The sequence below is a fragment of the Lepidochelys kempii genome, chromosome 13 (assembly GCF_965140265.1).
Source record: "Lepidochelys kempii isolate rLepKem1 chromosome 13, rLepKem1.hap2, whole genome shotgun sequence".
Classification (NCBI taxonomy): Eukaryota; Metazoa; Chordata; order Testudines; family Cheloniidae; genus Lepidochelys; species Lepidochelys kempii.
In genome coordinates, this window is record NC_133268.1 from 35,972,311 (window position 1) to 35,993,270 (window position 20,960).

The window sequence follows — 20,960 nt, forward strand, 5'->3', positions numbered from 1 at the left end:
CCTATAGTAAAATAGAGATGAACTGATACAGTTTCTTAGACATGGCCCATTTCATTCCTTCAGAAAAGGGTTACCCCTTATTCATCTTTCTTTCTTTCTTTCTTTCTTTCTTTCTTTCTTTCTTTCTTTCTTTCTGTGACTCTGCTACATTTTGAGCATTCATCTTTCATACAATTAATGCACATTTCTTTATAGAAAACTTGATACTGTAAGAGACATTCTTTTTGAAAAGACAAACGTTTCAGTAGAGCACTCTGCTTCAGTCATCCGTACATGAACACTAGGGCTCAAATTCTGCAAGGAACTTAATATCTTTTGAGTGCTTCTGGGTCTCTTCCACACACCATTGATGCCAATGACATTAATTCTCCAGTGATTAGGATCATCTCTTGTCAATTATGCCTCTGAAAAGTAGGTAAACAATGTTGCCGCTGCTGTGACTGAAGAGCTTTGATTAGGTAGTATTCTCTGCAGATCTGTAGCTGGGTAAACAAAACATGAAAGTCTGTGGAGGGTTGGGAGTCTCAGTGTCCTGCCATGTAAAATGTCCTGCCTATTCATCCATCTTTGCATGGTGAAGGCAACATTAACATATCTATTTCTATATTGATACTGACATCAATATAGACATCGATACATATATATAAAATGCTAACAGAAAATGTCTGGCCAAAATTTTCAAAGCTCATAAGACCTGATTTCCCTCCCCCACCCAAATAAAAAGAAATGAATGAATTAAAACGAACGGGAAATGAGCACCCAAAAGCACTAGGCAACTTTGCCAATCTCAGCCTAAATAGTGTCACATGGGCCTCCCTTGCCACACACGGTAACACCCTATACACATATAAATATTTACCACCAAGGTTTGACCAAAAAACTGAATTAAAGAATAAATTCTCACGGAGTCTTCCTGACTCTTTTTCCTGGTACTTTTTTCATAGTAAGTCTCAGGGCAGATCGGCACGAGGGGGAAAAGCTGATCCAAGCGACGCAATTTGAGTTACATTAGTAGCATAACTCAAGTCAACATAGCTTAGATCTACTTACCACAGGATCCACACTGCCCTGGGTTGATGGGAGAAACTGTCCCATCAACTCCTCTTAGGCTATGTCTACACTACTGCGGTAAGTCGACCTACGCTACGCAACTCCAGCTACTGACTGAAAATCTCCAGTCGACTTACCTTACTCTTCTCATCGGGGGTAGAGTACAGGGATCGACTGGAGAGCAATCTGCACTTGATTTGGCGGGTCTTTACTAGACTCGCTAAATCGACCACCAGTGGATCAGTCTCAGAGCTTCAGTCCCTGACGTAGTGTAGACCTGCCCTTACTCATTCCGGTGGAGTACCGGAGTTGATGTCTGAGCGATCGGCAGTTGATTTAGTGGGTCTTCAGTAGACCCGCTAAATCGACCCCCGGTGAATCGATCGCCACGGCGTCAATCCCGGCTGTAGTGGAGGCCATCATCATCACCACTAGCATCTCTCTTTCTCTTGGAAAAGAGAAAGGTTTTATTGTTTGTTTGTTTGTTTCCTTCTTTTGTGGAGAATTTCAGCTGAAAATGTTAAGTTTTCAGCAGTTTTTAGCTAAAAATGTTTGGTTCTTTGTTGCCAAAACCAAAATATATGGGATTTTTTGTGGACTTCTCTGAACAGTCATTTTTTCTGCTAAAAACAAAAAAAACAAAAAAACCTGCCAGGCTCTAGATGCTGATTGAATAGATAGCAAATGTTGCAATTGTAATTCATAATTATTGTTAGGGGACTTATTCCTTCACTCACTTACTTCTCTGGTCCTTCTCGCATGAACAGAGAGCAACAATACCCAAAGTCCAAAGGTGCAAACAATTCGATGTTTATTGGGGTGAACTTCCAGCAAGCATGAATCCAGTTTCCTTCCTTAGTGTCCCCCTTCTCAACTCTGACACCACAGAGCCTTACACCTGTGTCCCTGTTCCCATTCCTACCCTTAGCCAAACATGATTTCAATTTCCCCACCCCCATTCCCTGTTCCCATTTCCCCCTTTAGCAAAACATGATTCCAATTTCCTTACCCCCATTCCCTGTTCCCATTTCCCCCTTTAGCAAAACATGATTCCAATTTTCTTACCCCCATTCCCTGTTCCCATCTCCCCCACCCACACACCCACCCCCTCACTTCCTGATTGACTGCAGACTATATAGTAAAACTTGAGTTCGGCTTTGCTATACCTTAACCAATCATTTTCCTGAAATTTAACTAACCAATCCTAACATATTGTAACATGATTATGTAACCAATTATATCCCACCACCTTAATTAGTTTACACCCAGCAAAATTAATTATACAGCAGACAGGAACAATCACAGAACCAGACAGAGATTATGCAGGCAAACAATAGCAAAGTGGGAACTATAATGACAAAACAATACAGAAGTGAGGATTTCACATCCCAGCTAGTGAGAAGTGAGTTCTTGCCAGACAGGATGCTATCAAACTAAGTTTCCTTTTACATTTTCTAGGCACTTCCCTTTCTCTGGAGGCCATGGGCACTATTAGGACAGGATTGTATTCCTAACAGCCAAATAGCACCTTCTTTCAGTGTGACTAGTTTGGAATGTGAGGCTGTGACCGTTCGCTTCCCAGCTTACGGCTGCCTCTGCTGCTTAGCCAAAGGCCTTGGCCTAAGAACAGGGCCTCAGACTGTCACAGTAAGAGAAGGACCCTGCACAGGCAGACAGTGATTTTGATTCTTTCTTGTATACCTGTATAACTAGCCAAGTGATAAGAATACACCTAAATTCTTTGAGTACAGGCCTTTACCGACAGGCCTGAATATCTATACCCTAACAATTATATGCTTAAATTTGCTCTCTATATTAATACCCTAACATATTTAATTTAAATAGCAAACTTACTGTTTTGGTCTCTGGAATTTTTCCCAGCTTTTGATGAAATTTGGTCCTCCAGTGCTAGGTATTATTTCTCATTAATCTAATCTAATCTAATCTAATCTAACCTAATCTATCTACCACTGTATTACCTTAGATCCTTTACCCTAGACAGCTACACCCTATTGTTTGTGTTGGGTAGAACTGTCTGAGAGGGGCTGGGAAGGGAGATGGGGAGGAGGTACTAGTTACCAGAAAAAGTTACCAGAAGCCTGATGTTCACTAGCATTCAGGCCCACCCATTTGGTGGTCCAGGTAAAGGATGCTCTCTGATCCTCTAAACCTCCAGCCCCCAAGAACACCACAACCCCTAATCGATCCCTCTAAACCCTAACCACAAGGTCACTGCCTCACGCACCCCTGAATCCAGAACCTATGTAATCACATTGATTCAGATATTAATGGAAATTAAAGCAGATTAAAAATTTCCATTTGGAACATTTTTATTACAGAAAATAATGTTGATTGAAATCAGAACTTGCCATGTGTATATGTCAATTTCATTGTATTTTTAAAAAAAAAGTAACCATAGAAGTTTAAAAGTGTAATTTAAAAATAAAAATGGAAACGAAATGTGCTGGTATGAGTCAATGAGACCTGTGCTCCCAGTTACACTTTAGGAGCTTCTGGGCCCCCTCCCCATTCATTTCGCTCTACCCCTCAGGAACGGGGCTAGACAGCAGTCTGACTCCGGCCATGGGGGCCACCCCAGCCCTGGGAGTGAGGGGCGGCGCCGCCCCGGCTTCCGAACCCCACAGGCAAAGCCCGGCGGGAACCTCAGACACTAAAACACCATCATCACACTCGGATGGGTATCGGAGGTTCTCTGATACAGATGCTACATTTCTTTAAAGTACTCATTAAAAATCAACTGTAACACATTACTGTATTTACTTGTAAGTTCTCGGGCAGTTCATAAGAGTCGCAAACAGTAGAGGGACATTGTAATTAACCTAAAACCAAGCACTGCAGACACTGAAAAGCTGAGCTAAGATTACATTGAAAAGAAAGCCACGTTTGTTCCAGTAAGAAATGTCCAGTTAGGCAACCGACCAGCGTTAAATCTAAACGAAACGATCCTTAAATCTAATCAGGATTGACTCAAAACAACAATTACCTATGTTTTCTTACTGAAATGAAAAACAGTTTAATACAATCTGGAAAAAAAGAAATATTTTGGGTGGATTTTTAGCGATTTTGAGTAGGTGCACAGACGATAGTTAAGGTTTATAAATAAGGTTTTTGAAAGGCGTAGTTTTTAAAATGTCGAAATAAAACTTGAAGGGCTCTGTGTAAGCTGGAAGTTTGTCTCTCTCACCAAGGGCAGTGGGACCAGTAACAGATATGCCCGGACCCGCCTTGTCTCTCTGAAACAAACCTGAGGCCGTGTCCGCACTGACGAGTTGACAGCAGCGTAGCGGAGCCCGCCGCTGAGCGGAGCGCTCCCGTAGCCAGGTTTTGCGGACGGAAGTGCGAGCATAGCGTCGGTGTCAGAGGCCCTCCGGTAACCAGCCCCGTGTGGCGATGGTGTTTCAGTCTCTGTGGTCACCAATCAGATGAAACGGAACGTTAAAGGCAGGTGTTTCTGTCCCCTTCCTGCTGCGAGCGCAACGGGGCCCGGCTCTGGAAGTCTCCATGAGCTGCGATCCGCGCGGCGTCCCCGGAGGCAGTTCCAGGAGGGCGGGGCGATTCCCCGCCCAGCCCGGCCAGGGGCCGCGTTGCCCTTTTCACTTGGCTCATTCCGAAGGCTTGGCCCGGAGCCGTGACACAAGGTTGTGTGAGCTGGGTACACGCTGGGAAAAGCCCTGAGTGGGGGGACTCAGGCAGGTGCAGAGAGGGGAGCGGAGCCCGGAGGCCCTCCAGCCTGGCTCGCTCCCTCCCTCCCCTCTCCACCTATTACCTTGTGTACCCCGCTGCGGCTGGGCTGAATCTCGCCCCAGGGGGCCCAGCCGAGGGACACCCCGTCTCTCTCTCGCTCTCCCGGGGGTCTCTCCCGGAGTCAGGGTCACCGTCCACTGACGGAAGAGGTGCCTGGAGGTTGCGGGGAGTCTCGCTTGCTCAAGCGGAGATGACCCCCGTCCAAGGCAGAGTGGCGCCTGCCGACACGCCCCGCTCCGGCGGGGTCTGTACACCAGCTACCTCGTCCCTGGAGCGCAGGGTCTCGCCTCTGCCCACACGGAGGGGAGCCCTCATTGCTCAGTGTATAACAGGGGGGTCGCATATAGCCTCCTGTACAACAAGAGCAAGAGCCTTGTGTCCAGCAAGTATAAATGGGACTGGTTCCCCCCGAGCTTTGTCTGTGGGTCCAGAAGCCACGGGTGGGCGCCGCCCCTCACTCCCAGACTGGGGTGGCCGCATGGCCGGAGTGAGACTGCTGTCCAGCCCCGTCCGCATGGGGCACAGAGAGAGGGGGGTTTGCTGAAGAAGCCCTTGCCCCTGTGATGATTGGGGTTGACCAGATGGCCTGATTTTATAGGGACAGGCCCGATTTTTGTGTCTTTTTCTTATATAGAGGCTCTTATTACCCCCACCCCTCCCGATTTTTCACACTTGCTATCTGGTCACCCTTATAGCGATCATACATCCCCCATATAGGAGGAGCAGCTGAGACATGCCCATATGATAACAGCAGGGGGTCCTGAGAAAGTCTGGCCTCTGGAAAATTCCTTCCTGAACCTAAACCTGGTGATCAGTCTCACCCTCAGCAGGTGAACAAGGCCCAGTCAGGCATCTGGAAAGGACTGACTGGGTCTACCCCAACTCGTACCCGATAGGGGTGGGGGGGGGGATTGTTAAAACTGTCCACACACACACAGTGCGGGGGCGGGGGGCAGGGTGGGGACGGACTGCTGAGAAGCTCCTCAGCTGTGATTGGGCGCACGGGTCAGGTCCCATGGTCTCTCACCCACCACATTTCAGTTTCAAAGTTCACATCTTTTTTATTTATTTATTTATTTACCTCTCTTCATTTCTTTTCCTTTGAGATTCAGAATAGGTGTCTAGTTTTCCTCTGAGGGCGACATGTGTTGGCGTTGTCGGTTGCTGCTCCATGGGGGGTGGAACGACCACGGAGGGAAGTAGCAGCAGTTTCGTCACATGGAAGGAACACGGGTGTTTATTCCGTCTGGGATCATAAATGAGCTAGTCCCTTTCCCTTCCCTCTCATCTCAAGTGCCCATCGCGGGCCAATGGTACTTGCTACCCTTCTCGTATGGGGGATGAACAATGCATCCAAAGAGACATTAACATTGTGTGGGAATGGATGCAGGACAAAATGATACAATTAAGGCAGTAAAACCAGGCATTATGGGTAGGGTCTCCTTCCATATATAGATTCTGAGTTAGGTAGGTTAAAGGAATCAGGATAGAAAATAGTCTTGTTGGACCATATCCTGATGCAAGAATCCAGAGTCCAAAGGTTGATGTCTGCAATTCAAGCTGCCCCCTTCATCCCCCGACTGGTGCCTCATCTTAGAGGTGGAAAACTTCCTCTGTCATTTTCTAAAGTTTAATGTCTGTTAATGTCTGTTCATCAGATTTGGAGATGGAAACCGATGTGATTACTTTTGAGGTCATTTTGGGAGTGATTTTAAAAAGGTATCGGGAGCCTAGTTGGATTTTTCAACAGCATTCTCTAGTTTTTCTTTAGTTTTTGGTGCCTTAGGGTGTTTCTGAAAATCCCCCTATGCACGTTAATACCTTTAAAAATGGCTATTTTTTGTTAACTGAAATCAGAACTTTGCTATGTGTGTATATATGTCAGTTTAACTTTTTAAATAAAAATAATTGATATAAAATAAAAATTAATGTATAATAATGTGTATACATAATATGATAAAATAAACCAAAATAAAATATCACCACTTTTACATGGCCTTCACTCAGTGTTTTGAATACATTATATCCTTGCTCAACATTTGTTTCATTTCAAATTACTTTTTTTCAAAAATGAAAATTTCACTAAAATTGTTTTTTTTTTAAATTTTCCCCCCAAATTTATTTAACAAAAAGTATTTTTCAGTGTGTTTAAGTTTGGGGTTTTCTTTCATTCTTTCACTGAATACCAAAAAATGAAAACATTTTGGTTATCCAGTTTTCCAAAATTCCATATTTTCATGGACAATTTTGATGTTTCCCTTTCAACATTTTTCATCCAGTGCTTGCTACAGTAAAATGCCTGTCATATATGATTGCTGAGAAAATGAATTAATTGTTGATTTTAATAAATCATTTTGAGGGAAAAAGGAATGTTTTATGGCTCCAACTCAGGATAGACTTTAAGGATGTGCTTAACTTTAAATATGTGCTTTAAGTCCTTTCTAAGCAAATTCAGTGACTATTTAAATCAAGAGGAGTTTTGCTAAGATTTCACCCATTAACTCCAACAGGACTTCAGAACATGATTAAAGTCAAGTCCATAGTAACTTGTGTCTTGAATGTAATCATGATTTTTTTTTTAAATCAGGATCTATGTACTTTATGCTAATTATCTTATTTTCTTCTCCTAACGGGATAATGCTAAAGACACTGAATAGACAATGATAACTTCTCTGAGTAATTTTTAAACCAGCCTAGCAAAGATTTTATATTGTTTAGGTTGGTTTAAAAACTTTAAAGCAATTATTTTTTTCTCTATTGAATTCTATAGGCTTCTAGAGTTTTGTTTTTTAAGAGAAACTTTACTAGTTTTATCTCTAGGCTTTTAGTTTAAATGTTCAGGGGCTTTTTATTTATCTTATTAGTGATTGCTCGTTACGGAATCATTTATAATTATTAAGATGCAGAGGAAATTTCATTATAAGCCGTAACATGGGATTCTCAAATGGGGCCCTAAAGAATTTAGGCTCGCTACTGCTACAGAAATTAAATGGGAATTAGGGGTAAAATTTTCAAAAGCACCCCTAAGCAGCTTAACATTCTAAATCCCATTTTCAAAAGTCACCTAGGCACTCAGACACACATTTTAAGGGTATGTAGGGTGCCTAGTGTGGTTTTCAAAAGCACCTATATCCCTAACATCTATTGATTTAAAATACCTTTATAATACCTCAATACCTTTAAAACTCTGGCCCTTCGCCTAAGTCTTATTGACAGTCAATAGTACTAAGGTTCCTAAGTCCATTGGGCTATTTAAAAATTTGAGTGTAAAGTAGATGCAAAAATATTACCATTGCTGCTGGAGAATAGAAACATCCAGTCTGGAATTTCCCCCCACAACTTTTAAATCCCTTTGCAAAGGAAGGAGAGAGCAAGGCTCATATACCTATATAGAATTCAGTGCTTTCCGTCTGGATGTTTTGACTGGAAGGTCTGTCAAAATATTATTTTAGACTGATACAATTTCAGTCTTGAAAGCAAATTAGATGCCATTGATATTATTTTTACTAATATGCATTTGTGCTGGGCTAATAAAATGTTGTGCATATTGAAACTGAGAGAGAGAGAGAGAGAGAGAGAGAGAGATCAGCTGCTTTAAGAAATTTTTGTAAACACAAGATGATCTGGACAATGAATAAAATAAACAACAATATTTTTCCCACCAGTGCAACCAAACATATCTTTGTGTTTCATGGTGTTCACATCAGGTATCCCCATCAGAGCTAATTCTGTGGCTGAATTTTAGAAAGAACAGAACATTTGTATGATCTGTTATAATATTTTCTGCAATTCCAGCTGTGCCTTTGATAGTGATGTATCCTGTGGAAACCCTGCATTTGAAGAACACTTCCTTGTCAGGTTAAAAAGTGAAACATCAGCGAACCAGATTAGACTGTATTTTATTTTATTTTACTTGGGCTGTGCTGTGATATTAATTCCTGGCATCAGAAGTGTAATCTCATTTTAGCAGCCCCTTTGTTCTCTAATATATCAGGACTCCCATTGGATGGGTTTAATCCTCCATCCCCATGGAAATTTTTTCATTTTTCATTGAAAAAGCCAAAACCTGAAAATTGTTTCTTTGGTGGAGAGTGGATGTTCTGGGATTTTCAGCAACTGAATGCAAACCTATTTGTCAATGTACTAAATATTTTCAGCCAAAGGCTGCTCAAAATTGAAACATGTTCATATTTAAAAAAAAAAAAAAGTTTGGGGTTTACAGATTTCAGACGAAATTTGGTGAAAATCATATACTTTCCATGAAGACTTTCAGTTACTCCAAACCCCAGTATTCCATTACAAAATCTTAATCAGTCCTAATCCAAAGGGAAATGAAGCCGTTTTCTGATTTTTTGAAGTGTAGTGGCGTTTCCAGAGACACACAGTTTTTCTTTGCTCTGTTAGTGAAGAAGATAGGTACTCACATCTTAAATAACATATCACAGTAGTCCTGATACCAAGCAACCTGGACAATTTCCTGGAGGCTTGATCAAGTAACAGAAAATTATAGAATTGTAGGGCTGGAAGGGAGCTCAAGAAGTTTTCAAGTCCAGACCACCTGGAAACCAAGGAAACCTGGACCATCCCTGAGAGCTATTTGTCTAACCTTTTCTTAACCATCTCTAATGATGGGGATTCTATGAAGAGAGGGCATAGATTTTTGAACATTTCTGCAATTAAACTGATGACATTTCAGTTCACTGCGATATTCAACTTATATTGCAGAGTTTGTTAGTTTTCATCTAGTTCGACAATGAATTGACTTAAAAGTTGAGTTTATCTTTAAAATATATTAACAAGTTTGCTTCATTTCCCCTAGATACATCCCAGGGCAAATGCTAACTGTAGAAATCAAACGTCCATTGAGGAATTTGTCCTCCTGGGATTTGGGAATCTCCCTGAACTTCAGATTCTTCTCTGCTTCCTGTTTCTAGTGATCTACATGGTGACCATGGCTGGAAATATCCTCATTGTTGTGCTAGATGTGGCTGATCAGCGCCTTCACACCCCTATGTACTTCCTCCTGGGGAACTTGTCCTGCTTGGAGATCTGCTACACCTCCAGCATCCTGCCCTGGGTGCTGGCCAGTCTCCTCACGGGGGACAGAACCATTTCTGTTAGTGGCTGCATGACACAATTTTATTGTTTTGGTATCCTAGCAGCCACAGAATACTATCTGCTAGCAGTGATGTCTTACGATTGGTATCTAGTGATCTGCAATCCACTCTGTTATGCCACTCTGATGAACGGCAGTGTTTGTTTCCAGCTAGCGGCTTGTTCCTGGACAAGTGGCTTTCTGAGCAGTACCACAGTAATCATTTTAATGACTAAAATAAAGTTTTGTGGCTCCAATGAAATTGACTATTTCTTTTGTGATTCCACACCCATCATAAGACTATCCTCTACTGTTCCCCAGTTTCTAGAACTCACCATTTTCATGGTCTCCTGCGTCAGGTGACTAGTCCCATTTCTATTCACATTGGCATCCTACGTTTGCATCATCAACACCATCCTGAGAATTCCTTCCACCACCGGGAGGCAAAAGGCATTTTCTACCTGCTCCTCTCACATTGTCACTGTCACAACATTTTATGGGACTCTGATTATTGGCTGCATGGTTCCAATTGCCCACCATTCAAAGGACTTATACAAGGTATTTTCTGTCTTCTAAACAGTCCTGACCCACATGGTCAACCCCCTCATCTACAGTCTGAGGAACAAAGAGGTCAAAGAGGCCCCGAGAAGGGCTGTCAGTAAGTTTCTGGCTTTTGCAAGACTTCAGACTGTAAAATTAACAGATCTCTGTCAGTGACCAGAGCAGGAGATTCTGGAAGACTGGCACCTCTCCCCAATCAGCTAATTTTGATCTTTGCAGTTGTAAAATAAGATTGAGATTTTTAAAAGGGACTTTAGGGGTTAGGAGCACTGTATTCCATGCTTTGATTTTCCAGAAACTTTTGGAGGGTTACTTAGGGTGATATCTCAAAGGAGTTGAAGGGAGTTAAACACCTACATTGGAGTTAATCACCAAAGGGATTTAATCACCTAAATTGGAAGTTGGGAGTCACCTAATTCCTTCACATTTCTTTGAAAATCCTGCCCTAAAACTTTGGCAGACACGGATTTCACTGAATTTTAGGACTGATACTTGCTGCTGCTGCCTTTAGGGAGCAGTATTCGTATGGTATGCTTTGGCTGATATTTTTCTTTTCCAGGTGATGGAGGATAATTTGGGGAGAGGGGAGAAGGAAGGGGGAAACAATGATTGCATGAGTGAGAAAAATAAATCTGAATTCAAATGCAATGTTAACTGTTGTAGATGCCTGTGGAATTACATCATGCTTCTCTTTGCAAATCTAATAATAAAACAGGGCAACTGCATAAAAGTTTGGGTCAATATTTTTTTGGTCTTTGAGTCATATTTTAAGGTCAGAAGGGACTCTGATCTAGTCTTCATGACACAGGCCAAAGAACGTGACCAGCCATCTATGTTTCCCACTCCCTCCTATCTGGACTTTTCAGAGTCTCTGATTACCCTAGATTTACTGAGCTGGTCAGTGGAGATGCACTGATTCACAGAAACTCTGGACTCTTTCTTTTAAGGCATATTTCAACATTGTGGGCCTGATTCAACACTGGCTTACTTAGTCTCTATATATGCTACTTTTCATTTGAATCAAAGCCTTCTGGTAGAGGAAATTCTTTCCAGCAGTTTATAGATAGACCCATTGTGACTGAGATTTCCAAAGAAACTAGGAAGACTTTCTAAAGAACCGGTAAATAACAGGCCACTAAATTTCACCCAGTTACCCCTGTGTTGAGGCCAATAACTTACAGATTTATAAATTACCAATTTATAAATTTATAAATTTACCGATGAAGTGGGTATTCACCCACGAAAGCTTATGCTCCAATACATCTGTTAGTCTATAAGGTGTCACAGGACTCTTTGCTGCTTTTACAGATCCAGACTAACACAGCCCACCCCTCTGATACTTATAAATGTATAGATTCCGGGGCTAGAAAGGACGGTTGTGATCATCTACTCTGACTTTTTGTCAGTCACTTGCTGGTTTTAACTGGAGTAAATGGTGGATTCTGTGTAACTTGAAATCTTTAAATCATGATTTGAAGACTTTAGTAACTTAGCCAGAGGTTATGGGCCTCTTACAGGAGCGGGCTGCTGAGCATCTCTGGTCTGTGATGTGCAGGAGGTCAGACTAGATGATCATGATGATCTCTTCTGTCCTCAAAGTCTGTGAGTCTAAGACTCTACTTGGCTCTCTCACACATTCACTGTGTGTCTTGGAGATGCTGTTGAATCTCCCCTTGCCTCAGTTTCCCTTGTGCATAATGATGCACTTGGATGCTGGGAGAATAAATCCATGAATGTGTGTGACACTCCCTGATGCCACATTGATGGGCATATTAGAGCCTAGATAACGAAAAATGTGAAGTCACTAAGATGTGTGTGTGTAGACATTTGTGTCTCCATAGCAGTCTGGGACCTGAGGCTAGGCTTTTCACGAGTGTCTACATGATTTAAGAGCACAGGTCCACTTGAAAGTCAGCGGCATCTCGGAAAATCCCAACCATGAACTGTACACTGAGTACATGAACAGGTGTCACACCCTCCCTTTCTCTGGCCACCCTGAAGACATGGGTGAGGGACTCCACTCTTTTTTTTTAAAGAGTCTCCTAAACAGCGATTGGGTGGGAAAATCTGCAATAGGTTTCTTGTAAGCATCTCTTCTTGGACTGTGGCACCATAATTGGAGGTGACCAGTGACCTCATCACCTGCATGTAGTAAGGAAGGCCATTTCCTTGGAGGATAGAAATTTGCCTCCATTCACTCTGGTGTTTGTACCGTCGACAGTGCTAGCATGTTATTGAGTTTTCCTTCTCATTAATCAATGTTAGCATCAAGGGAGATGTCGCCTTCCCACAGAAAGGATAAAAGTGAAATCTTGAGAGGGTCTCTCTTGTAGGAACTGGGCACAAGGCAAATAGCACCATATAGAACACTCGGAGTAGATCTCTTTCCTGGCACTGTTAAAGAACGTGAAGCAGATGATGGTAGAAGATAAACTGCAGAACCAGTATCCTGGTCTCTGAATCACTGGGAAAAGGGGCAGTATCTGAAAATCCGCCTCACTTAGAACAGATTTAAAGGTAAAACATTTCCACCATTTCTGTTTCAATTAAATCATGGGATTTTGAAGTGGCAAACATGAGCTTCTCTGCACCGTACTCCGGCCACCTCACCGTGGTGGTGGGGAAGAATGGTCTTTAACGGGCTAGGAATATTCAATGTGCTGTGTCAAAACTATGTCTTATCATGCTTCTTCTTCTCCGGAATCACTGGGAATGTTGATGAATGTGAATAATTGACTGATCTGAATAATTCCATAGACCAGATTAAAATGAGGAGTAATTCCATTATTATATGAAACAGAATTAAAAGAACATACACAATTCAAGAAGGTCTGAAAAAATAGAGAAGAGTTCAGAGATAGATAGATAGATAGATAGATAAATGTGTATGGGGATAGGTCTTTCTTTCTTTCCCCATACACCTCATCTATCTATCTATCTATCTATCTATCTATCTATCTATCTATCTATCTATCTAACCATTTCCATATACCTTTCTCCTCCCCCTTTTTCTCTCTCTTTCTGTCGTCACTATAGACTTACTGCAGAGTCCAAATATTTTTTTTTAATCCAGAACATTGAGCTGAAAACTCTAGCTATAATCGCAGACTTGGTGTAATCCCATTTAAATCAATACAATAGGTTCTCTCATTTAAATCAGTGTGAATCAGGGGTGACTAATTTCTCCTTGCATTCACACTGGAAGTAATGGAGTTATTCTCAGGGCAGTGGCCAAGAATTTCAAAATTGTCTAACCATTTTGTGGTACCTAAATATTAAGAAGGCTGAACTGAGACAACTCAAAGATGCACTTTCTGAAAACCGGATGCCTTGAACATATTTCAGGCAGAACATCCAAAATCTATGGTCCCTTCTTGACCACGGTATGGAGACACAACCAAATCAAAATCCTAAAATTCTCCCACCATAGTAAGAGGAAGATCCTATAGTTGGACAGGAATATAGGAATGGATCCAGAATGGAGGAGTTCAGTGGTCCATATAATCAATAGCCTCTATTTGACAGTGGTCAGTATCAAATGCTTCTGAGGAAGCAAAGGAATTATATAACACATTTCTTTATTATCCCAGACAGATATTCATTGCTTTATGCCCTGAAACAAAGGTATTTATTTTGTTTATGAAACTATAGATTATGTAATGTACCTGGACATATTCTGATTATTCAAATCAAAATCCAAGTCTTGTGTTGATATTAAGACTGGTCCAAAACTTTCCATCCAAAGTTTTCTGTAAAATTGAGATTTTGATAAAACAAGGGCTTTCACCAAAAGGCTCTGCTTTCCTGCAAAATTCTTTCATTTTTACATGAAATGCCAAGAATACAAAATAAGAGAGAACACTTTCAGGCAAAAACAGGAAATGTTTTTTTGGTGTTGAAAAATGTTCAGTAATTTTCAGTCAATTCAGTGGCCAAAGCAAAAATAACTGACAAATATTTTTTTAAAAATGTTTTGAGGTTTTAACTTTTTTTTTCAACTAAAAATCAGCATTTCCTTGGGAGAAAATGTCTGTTGACATTGTGAGGGATGGGACACTGAACAAAACACTCCTCTGATCTTCTTCAGTGTGTTCCATTTTATAATGCCTAAGTATAATGATGTTCAACACTTCAAAAATGGTGACGAGAAAAACAAATATATTAAAAGGGAGAGATAGGGAGATAAAGAAAGAAATCAGGATTGAGAGGACAACTCTTAGAAGAATTGTGTCTGACCCTCCTTTAAAGAATGGGTGACATTAGGGGTTATTAGTTCATAATGGTAAATGTTTATCTTATGAAACAAGAAAAAAAACATGATAAGTAGTGAAGCCTCAGCCTAGGAAATTATTTCTGCTGTAAAATATTTGGAGTTTAGGGTACCACTGAGGATTTATAAAATTAAACTTTCAGAGTTCTGTCAGGGGTATGGATTGGTAGAGAATTTGTTGATCTCTTGGAGAAGGTGGGAAACTAGAATGTGCATGATCCAAAACAGAAGGTCAGAGATGCACCAGCGATATGGACACATCACCAGAAGGGGAAGTAGAGGACTCAGCATTTGTGCAATGAAATAGAAACAGTACATTGAAAAGTACCCTGATGTTCTTCAACTGCCAGTTCAGTTTGTTTTCTCTTTCAAGGTAGAACCCATGGCAGACACAGAACTAGGAAACAAAACGGCTGTCAAGGAATTCATCCTCCTGGGATTTGGAAAACTCTCTGAACTGAAGAGCTTTCTCTTCCTGCTCTTTCTACTGATCTACATTGTGACCCTGGCTGGGAACATCCTCATTGCAGCATTAGTTATGGTTAATCAGTGCCTTCACACCCCCATGTACTTCTTCCTGGGGATTTTGTCCTGCTTGGAGACCTGCTACACCTCCAACATTCTGCCCAGGGTGCTGGCCAGTCTCCTGACTGGGGACAGAACCATTTCTGTTAGTGGTTGTTTTGTACAGTATTATTTCTTTGGTGGCCTGGCAGCTACAGAATGTTACCTCTTATCTGTGATGTCTTATGATCGGTATTTAGCTATATGTAAACCACTGCATTATGGAACTGTTATGAATGGCAAGTTTTGCCTCCAGTTAGCAGCAGGATCTTGCATCATTGCCTTTGTGGTTGTCACCATATTAATATGTTTGATGTCACAATTAACTTTTTGTGGCCCCAGTAAAATTGACCATTTCTTCTGTGACTTTACCCCAGTGGTCCAACTGTCCTGCAGTGATACCTACTTGATAGAACTTGTTGCTTTCTGTTTTGCTTCCATAGATATCTTTCCCCCATTTCTATTAACTCTGACATCCTATATCTGTATCATAGCCACTGTCGTAAGAATCCCATCCACTACTGGGAAGCAAAGGGCATTTTCCACCTGCTCCTCTCACCTGATTGTAGTTACAACCTTCTACGGGACCCTAATCATGGTGTATGTCGTACCAAAAACACATACACTGAGAAACCTGAACAAAGTGTTCGCTGTCTTCTACACAGTCCTGACTCCAATGCTCAACCCCCTCATCTACAGCCTGAGAAACAAAGAGGTCAAGGAGGCTTTGAGGAAATCTCTCAATCGATTTGTGGCTTTTGTGAGAATTTGGTGACACTGAGCTAACTCATTTAGGTTACACTAAAACGTGATACCCTGAGCTGTGTTTTTGAATCTGAAAGGCAATCAATCAATGTCTTGTTCCCTATCATAGTCTTGGCAATTTTGGTTCACTCTTAAGAAACCACTGAAATAAGCACCATCTCTGTCTGCGGCTTTCAGGATGGTGTTTTCAGGAAGATCACCGATGGATTGTAGTTTCTGTACGAGTTTTCTCATGAAGTTGATAGATTTCCACTCCATACGGCTAAATTCAGTGCCTTGCATGACAGATTTCAGAGGAGCAGCCGTGTTAGTCTGTATTCTCAGAGTAAATGTGGGAAGATAAAAACACAAAAGAGTAAAGTTCAGAGAGAGAGAGAGAAGCAACCAGCTTTACCATAAAAGTTATTTATTGAACAATAGTGATAACTACACAAGGAGGGCTAAACCAACATAACATACATTATTAAAGGTTAATACCTGAGGTAGAAAGGAAAACAGAGAGAAAGAGTACTTGTGGCACCTTAGAGACTAACAATTTTATTTGAGCATAAGCTTTCATGATCTACAGCTCACTTCATCGGATGCATTCAGTGGAAAATACAGTGGGGAGATTTATATACATAGAGAATATGAAACAATGGGTGTTACCATACACACTGTAACGAGAGTGATCACTTAAGATGCCCCATCATCTCAGGCATTGGCACCCTGACAGCAGGATTGTCTGGCTATGTAGACTCCCTCCTCAGGCCCTATGCTACTAGCACTCCCAGCTGTCTTCGAGACACCATTGACTTCCTGAGGAAACTACAATCCATTGGTGATCTTCCTGAAAACTTCATCCTGGCCACTATGGATGTAGAAGCCCTCCACATCTACATTCCACACAAAGATGGACTACAAACCGTCAGGAACAGTATCCCCAATAATGTCACAGCAAACTTGGTGGCTGAACTTTGTGACTTTGTCCTCACCCATAACTATTTCACATTTGGGGACAATGTATACCTTCAAATCAGCAGCACTGCTATGGGTACCCGCATGGCCCCACAGTATGCCAACATTTTTATGGCTGACTTAGAACAATGCTTCCTCAGCTCTCATCCCCTAATGCCCCTACTCTACTTGCGCTACATTGATGACATCTTCATCATCTGGACCCATGCAAAAGAAGCCCTTGAGGAATTCCACCATGATTTCAACAATTTCCATCCCACCATCAACCTCAGCCTGGACCAGTCCACACAAGAGATCCACTTCCTGGATACTACAGTGCTAATAAGCGATGGTCACATAAACACTACCTTATACCGGAAACCTACTGACCGCTATTCCTACCTACATGCCTCCAGCTTTCATCCAGACCACACCACATGATCCATTGTCTACAGCCAAGCTCTACGATACAACCGCATTTGCTCCAACCCCTCAGACAGAGACAAACACCTACATGATCTCTATCAAGCATTCTTACAACTACAATACCCACCTGCTGAAGTGAAGAAACAGATTGACAGAGCCAGAAGTGTACCCAGAAGTCACCGACTACAGGACAGGCCCAACAAACAAAAGAACAGAACACCACAAGCCATCACCTTCAGCCCCCAACTAAAACCTCTCCAACGCATCAGCAAGGATCTACAACCAATCCTGAAGGACGACCCATCACTCTCACAGATCTTGGGAGCCAGGCCAGTCCTTGCTTGCAGACAGCCCCCCAACCTGAAGCAAATACTCACCAGCAACCACACACCACACAACAGAACCACTAACCCAGGAACCTATCCTTGCAACAAAGCCCGTTGCCAACTGTGTCCACAGATCTATTCAGGGGACACCATCATAGGGCCTAATAACATCAGCCACACTATCAGAGGTTCATTCACCTGCACATCTACCAATGTGATAGATGCCATCATGTGCCAGCAATGCCCCTCTGCCATGTACATTGGTCAAACTGGACAGTCTCTACGTAAAAGAATAAATGGACACAAATCAGATGTCAAGAATTATAACATTCAAAAACCAGTCGGAGAACACTTCAGTCTCTCTGGTCACTCGATTACAGACCTAAAAGTTGCAATTCTTCAACAAAAAAACTTCAAAAACAGACTCCAAGGAGAGACTGCTGAATTGGAATTAAATTGCAAACTGGATACAATTAACTTCAGCTTGAATAGAGACTGGGAGTGGATGGGTCATTACAGAAAGTAAAACTATTTCCCCATGTTTATTCCCCCCCCCCACACACTGTTCCTCAGACGTTCTTGTCAGCTGCTGGAAATGGCCCACCTTGATTATCACTACAAAAGGGTTTCCCCCCCTCCCTCTTCTGCTGGTAGTAGCTCACCTTAAGTGATCACCCTCGTTACAGTGTGTATGGTAACACCCATTGTTTCATGTTCTCTATGTATATAAATCTCCCCACTGTATTTTCCACTGAATGCATCCAGTGATGTGAGCTGTAGCTCACGAAAGCTTATGCTCAAATAAATTTGTTAGTCTCTAAGGTGCCACAAGTACTCCTTTTCTTTTTGCGAATATAGACTAGCATGGCTGCTACTCTGAAACCAGAGAGAAAGAGGGTGATCTCACCCATTCCATGAGGTTTGAACTGGTCAGGATTCCCAGGTGATGGTGGTAGCTCTGGGTCCTGAGTACTGGAGACAGGCAGTGCCCCCAGCACGATCAGTCAGGAGAAGATGGAGTCCCATGGAACTGATGCATAGTTTGGATCTAAGCATCAGAACACTTACTTGGGCATAGGTAGGGGTTTTAGTAGAGAAAATACAATGATTCAAGGGAGAACACTAGATTTGTTTATGGGTAAACTGATGACTTAAGGGTTTTCTTTAGGCTAGATAATAGAAGCTGATCAGTCTTGGCTATGGGTGGTGTTTTCTTCCAGGGAGCTTACAATGCAATTAGGCTGCTTTAGTATTTTGGATATCAGTCAAGGATTTATTACTAGAATTGGTCTGATAATTGCTGAGCTGGGTGTGTGCAGGTGTCGGTTCATTAACATCTGGAGCAGAGAGTCCCATGATGCAGTGCATCCCAATTTTTCTGATCCCAGAGTTCAGTGCGGTTCTCTGTTTTCCATTCTGTATGCAAATTGAAATGTCTCCCTGTCCCATCTTTCATGCAGATGAGGCTAGGGGAGTTGTCTCTGTTTTCCATTCTGTATACAAATGGAGATGTCTTAATCTTTTCACCCTTGTCAGGAGGGGTCTAGGTTTGTCTCCCATCCAGCCTTCATTGCTCTCTGCAAACCTTTTCTCTGATCGATTTTGGTTCAACAAGAGACTGGTGGTGGTGGGGGGTGTCTTTCATGAGTCAGACAGGCTACATACTACATCCTGGTTTCCCAAAAACACAGAGCTGACTGGTATAACCCCATGGAAAATGTTGACTTTTCACTGAAAAAGTCACAACCTGAAAATTGTTTTTTGGTGGAGGTGGGTGTTTTGTTTTTTGAGGAACTGAATGCAAACATATTTCTCAAAGCACTAAATATTTTCAGCCAAAAGCTGCTCAAAACCAAAACGTGTTCTGATTTTAAAAAAAGTTTTGGATTTATAGATTTCAGATGAAATTTGGTGAAAAGCATATAGTTGAGTTTATCTTTAAAATATATTAATGAATTTGCTTCATTCCTAGGTACATCCCATGGCAAATGCTGACTGTAGAAATCAAAGGTCCATGGAGAAATTTGTACTCCTGGGATTTGGGAATCTCCCTGAACTTCAGATTCTTCTCTGTCTGCTGTTTCTAGCAATCTACATGGTGACCATGGCCGGGAACATCCTCATTGTTGTGCTAGATGTGGCTGATCAGCACCTTCACACCCCCATGTACTTCTTCCTGGGGAACTTGTCCTGCTTGGAGACCTGTTATACCTCCACCATCCTGCCCAGTGTGCTGGCCAGTCTCCTCACGGGGGACAGAACCATTTCTGTTAGTGGCTGCATCACACAATTTTATTGTTTTGGTATCCTAGCAGCCACAGAATACTATCTGCTAGCAGTGATGTCTTATGATCGGTATCTAACAATCTGCAATCCACTCCGTTATGCCACTCTGATGAACGGCAGTATTTGTTTCCAGCTAGCGGCTTGTTCCTGGACAAGTGGCTTTCTGGGCAGCATCATAGTAATCATTTTAATGACTAAAATAAAGTTTTGTGACTCCAATGAAATTGACCATTTCTTTTATGATTCCTTACCCACCATAAAACTGTCCTTTAGTGATACCCAGCTTCTAGAACTCACGATTTTCACGCTCTCCTCTGTCGGGTCACTGGTCCCATTTCTATTCACATTGGCGTCCTACGTTTGCATCTTCAACACCATCCTGAGAATTCCTTCCACCACTGGGAGTCAAAAGGCATTTTCTACCTGCTCCTCTCACATTGTCACTGTCACAACATTTTATGGGACTCTGATTATTGGCTACATGGTTCCAACTGCCCACCGTTCAAAGGACTTACACAAGATATTCTCTGTCTTCTACTCTGTCCTGCCCCCACGGTCAACCCCCTCATCTACAGTCTGAGGAACAAAGAGGTCAAAGAGGCCCCGAGAAGGGCTGTCAGTAAGTTTCTGGCTTTTGCAAGACTTCAGACTGTAAAATTAACAGATCTCTATCAGTGACCTACAGCAGGAGATTCTGGAAGACTGGCACCTCTCCCCAATCAGCTAATTTTGATCTTTGCAGTTGTAAAATAAGATTGAGATTTTTAAAAGGGACTTTAGGGGTTAGGAGCACTGTATTCCATGCTTGAATTTTCCAGAAACTTTGGAGGGTTACTTAGGGTGATATTTCAAAGCAGTTGAAGTGAGTTAAACACCTAAACTTCACTGGAAGTTGTGTCACCTAATTCCTTCACAT

The 20,960-nt window shown here is 42.0% G+C and overlaps 2 protein-coding genes and 1 pseudogene across 2 annotated transcripts; all 3 read left to right on the forward strand.

Moving 5' to 3' along the window:
- The first annotated feature begins 4,226 nt into the window (after positions 1-4,226).
- LOC140896629 (olfactory receptor 11L1-like) lies at positions 4,227-11,151 on the forward strand (annotated as a pseudogene).
- Positions 11,152-15,123: 3,972 nt separating this feature from the next.
- LOC140896743 (olfactory receptor 6N1-like) lies at positions 15,124-16,080 on the forward strand. The gene has a single exon (XM_073308791.1). It carries the CDS (start codon positions 15,124-15,126, stop codon positions 16,078-16,080), a length of 957 nt encoding a protein of 318 aa, XP_073164892.1.
- A 3,659-nt stretch (positions 16,081-19,739) lies between these two features.
- Positions 19,740-20,700, forward strand: LOC140897378 (olfactory receptor 5V1-like). The gene has a single exon (XM_073309944.1). It carries the CDS (start codon positions 19,740-19,742, stop codon positions 20,622-20,624), a length of 885 nt encoding a protein of 294 aa, XP_073166045.1. The 3' UTR covers positions 20,625-20,700.
- Positions 20,701-20,960: the final 260 nt, after the last annotated feature.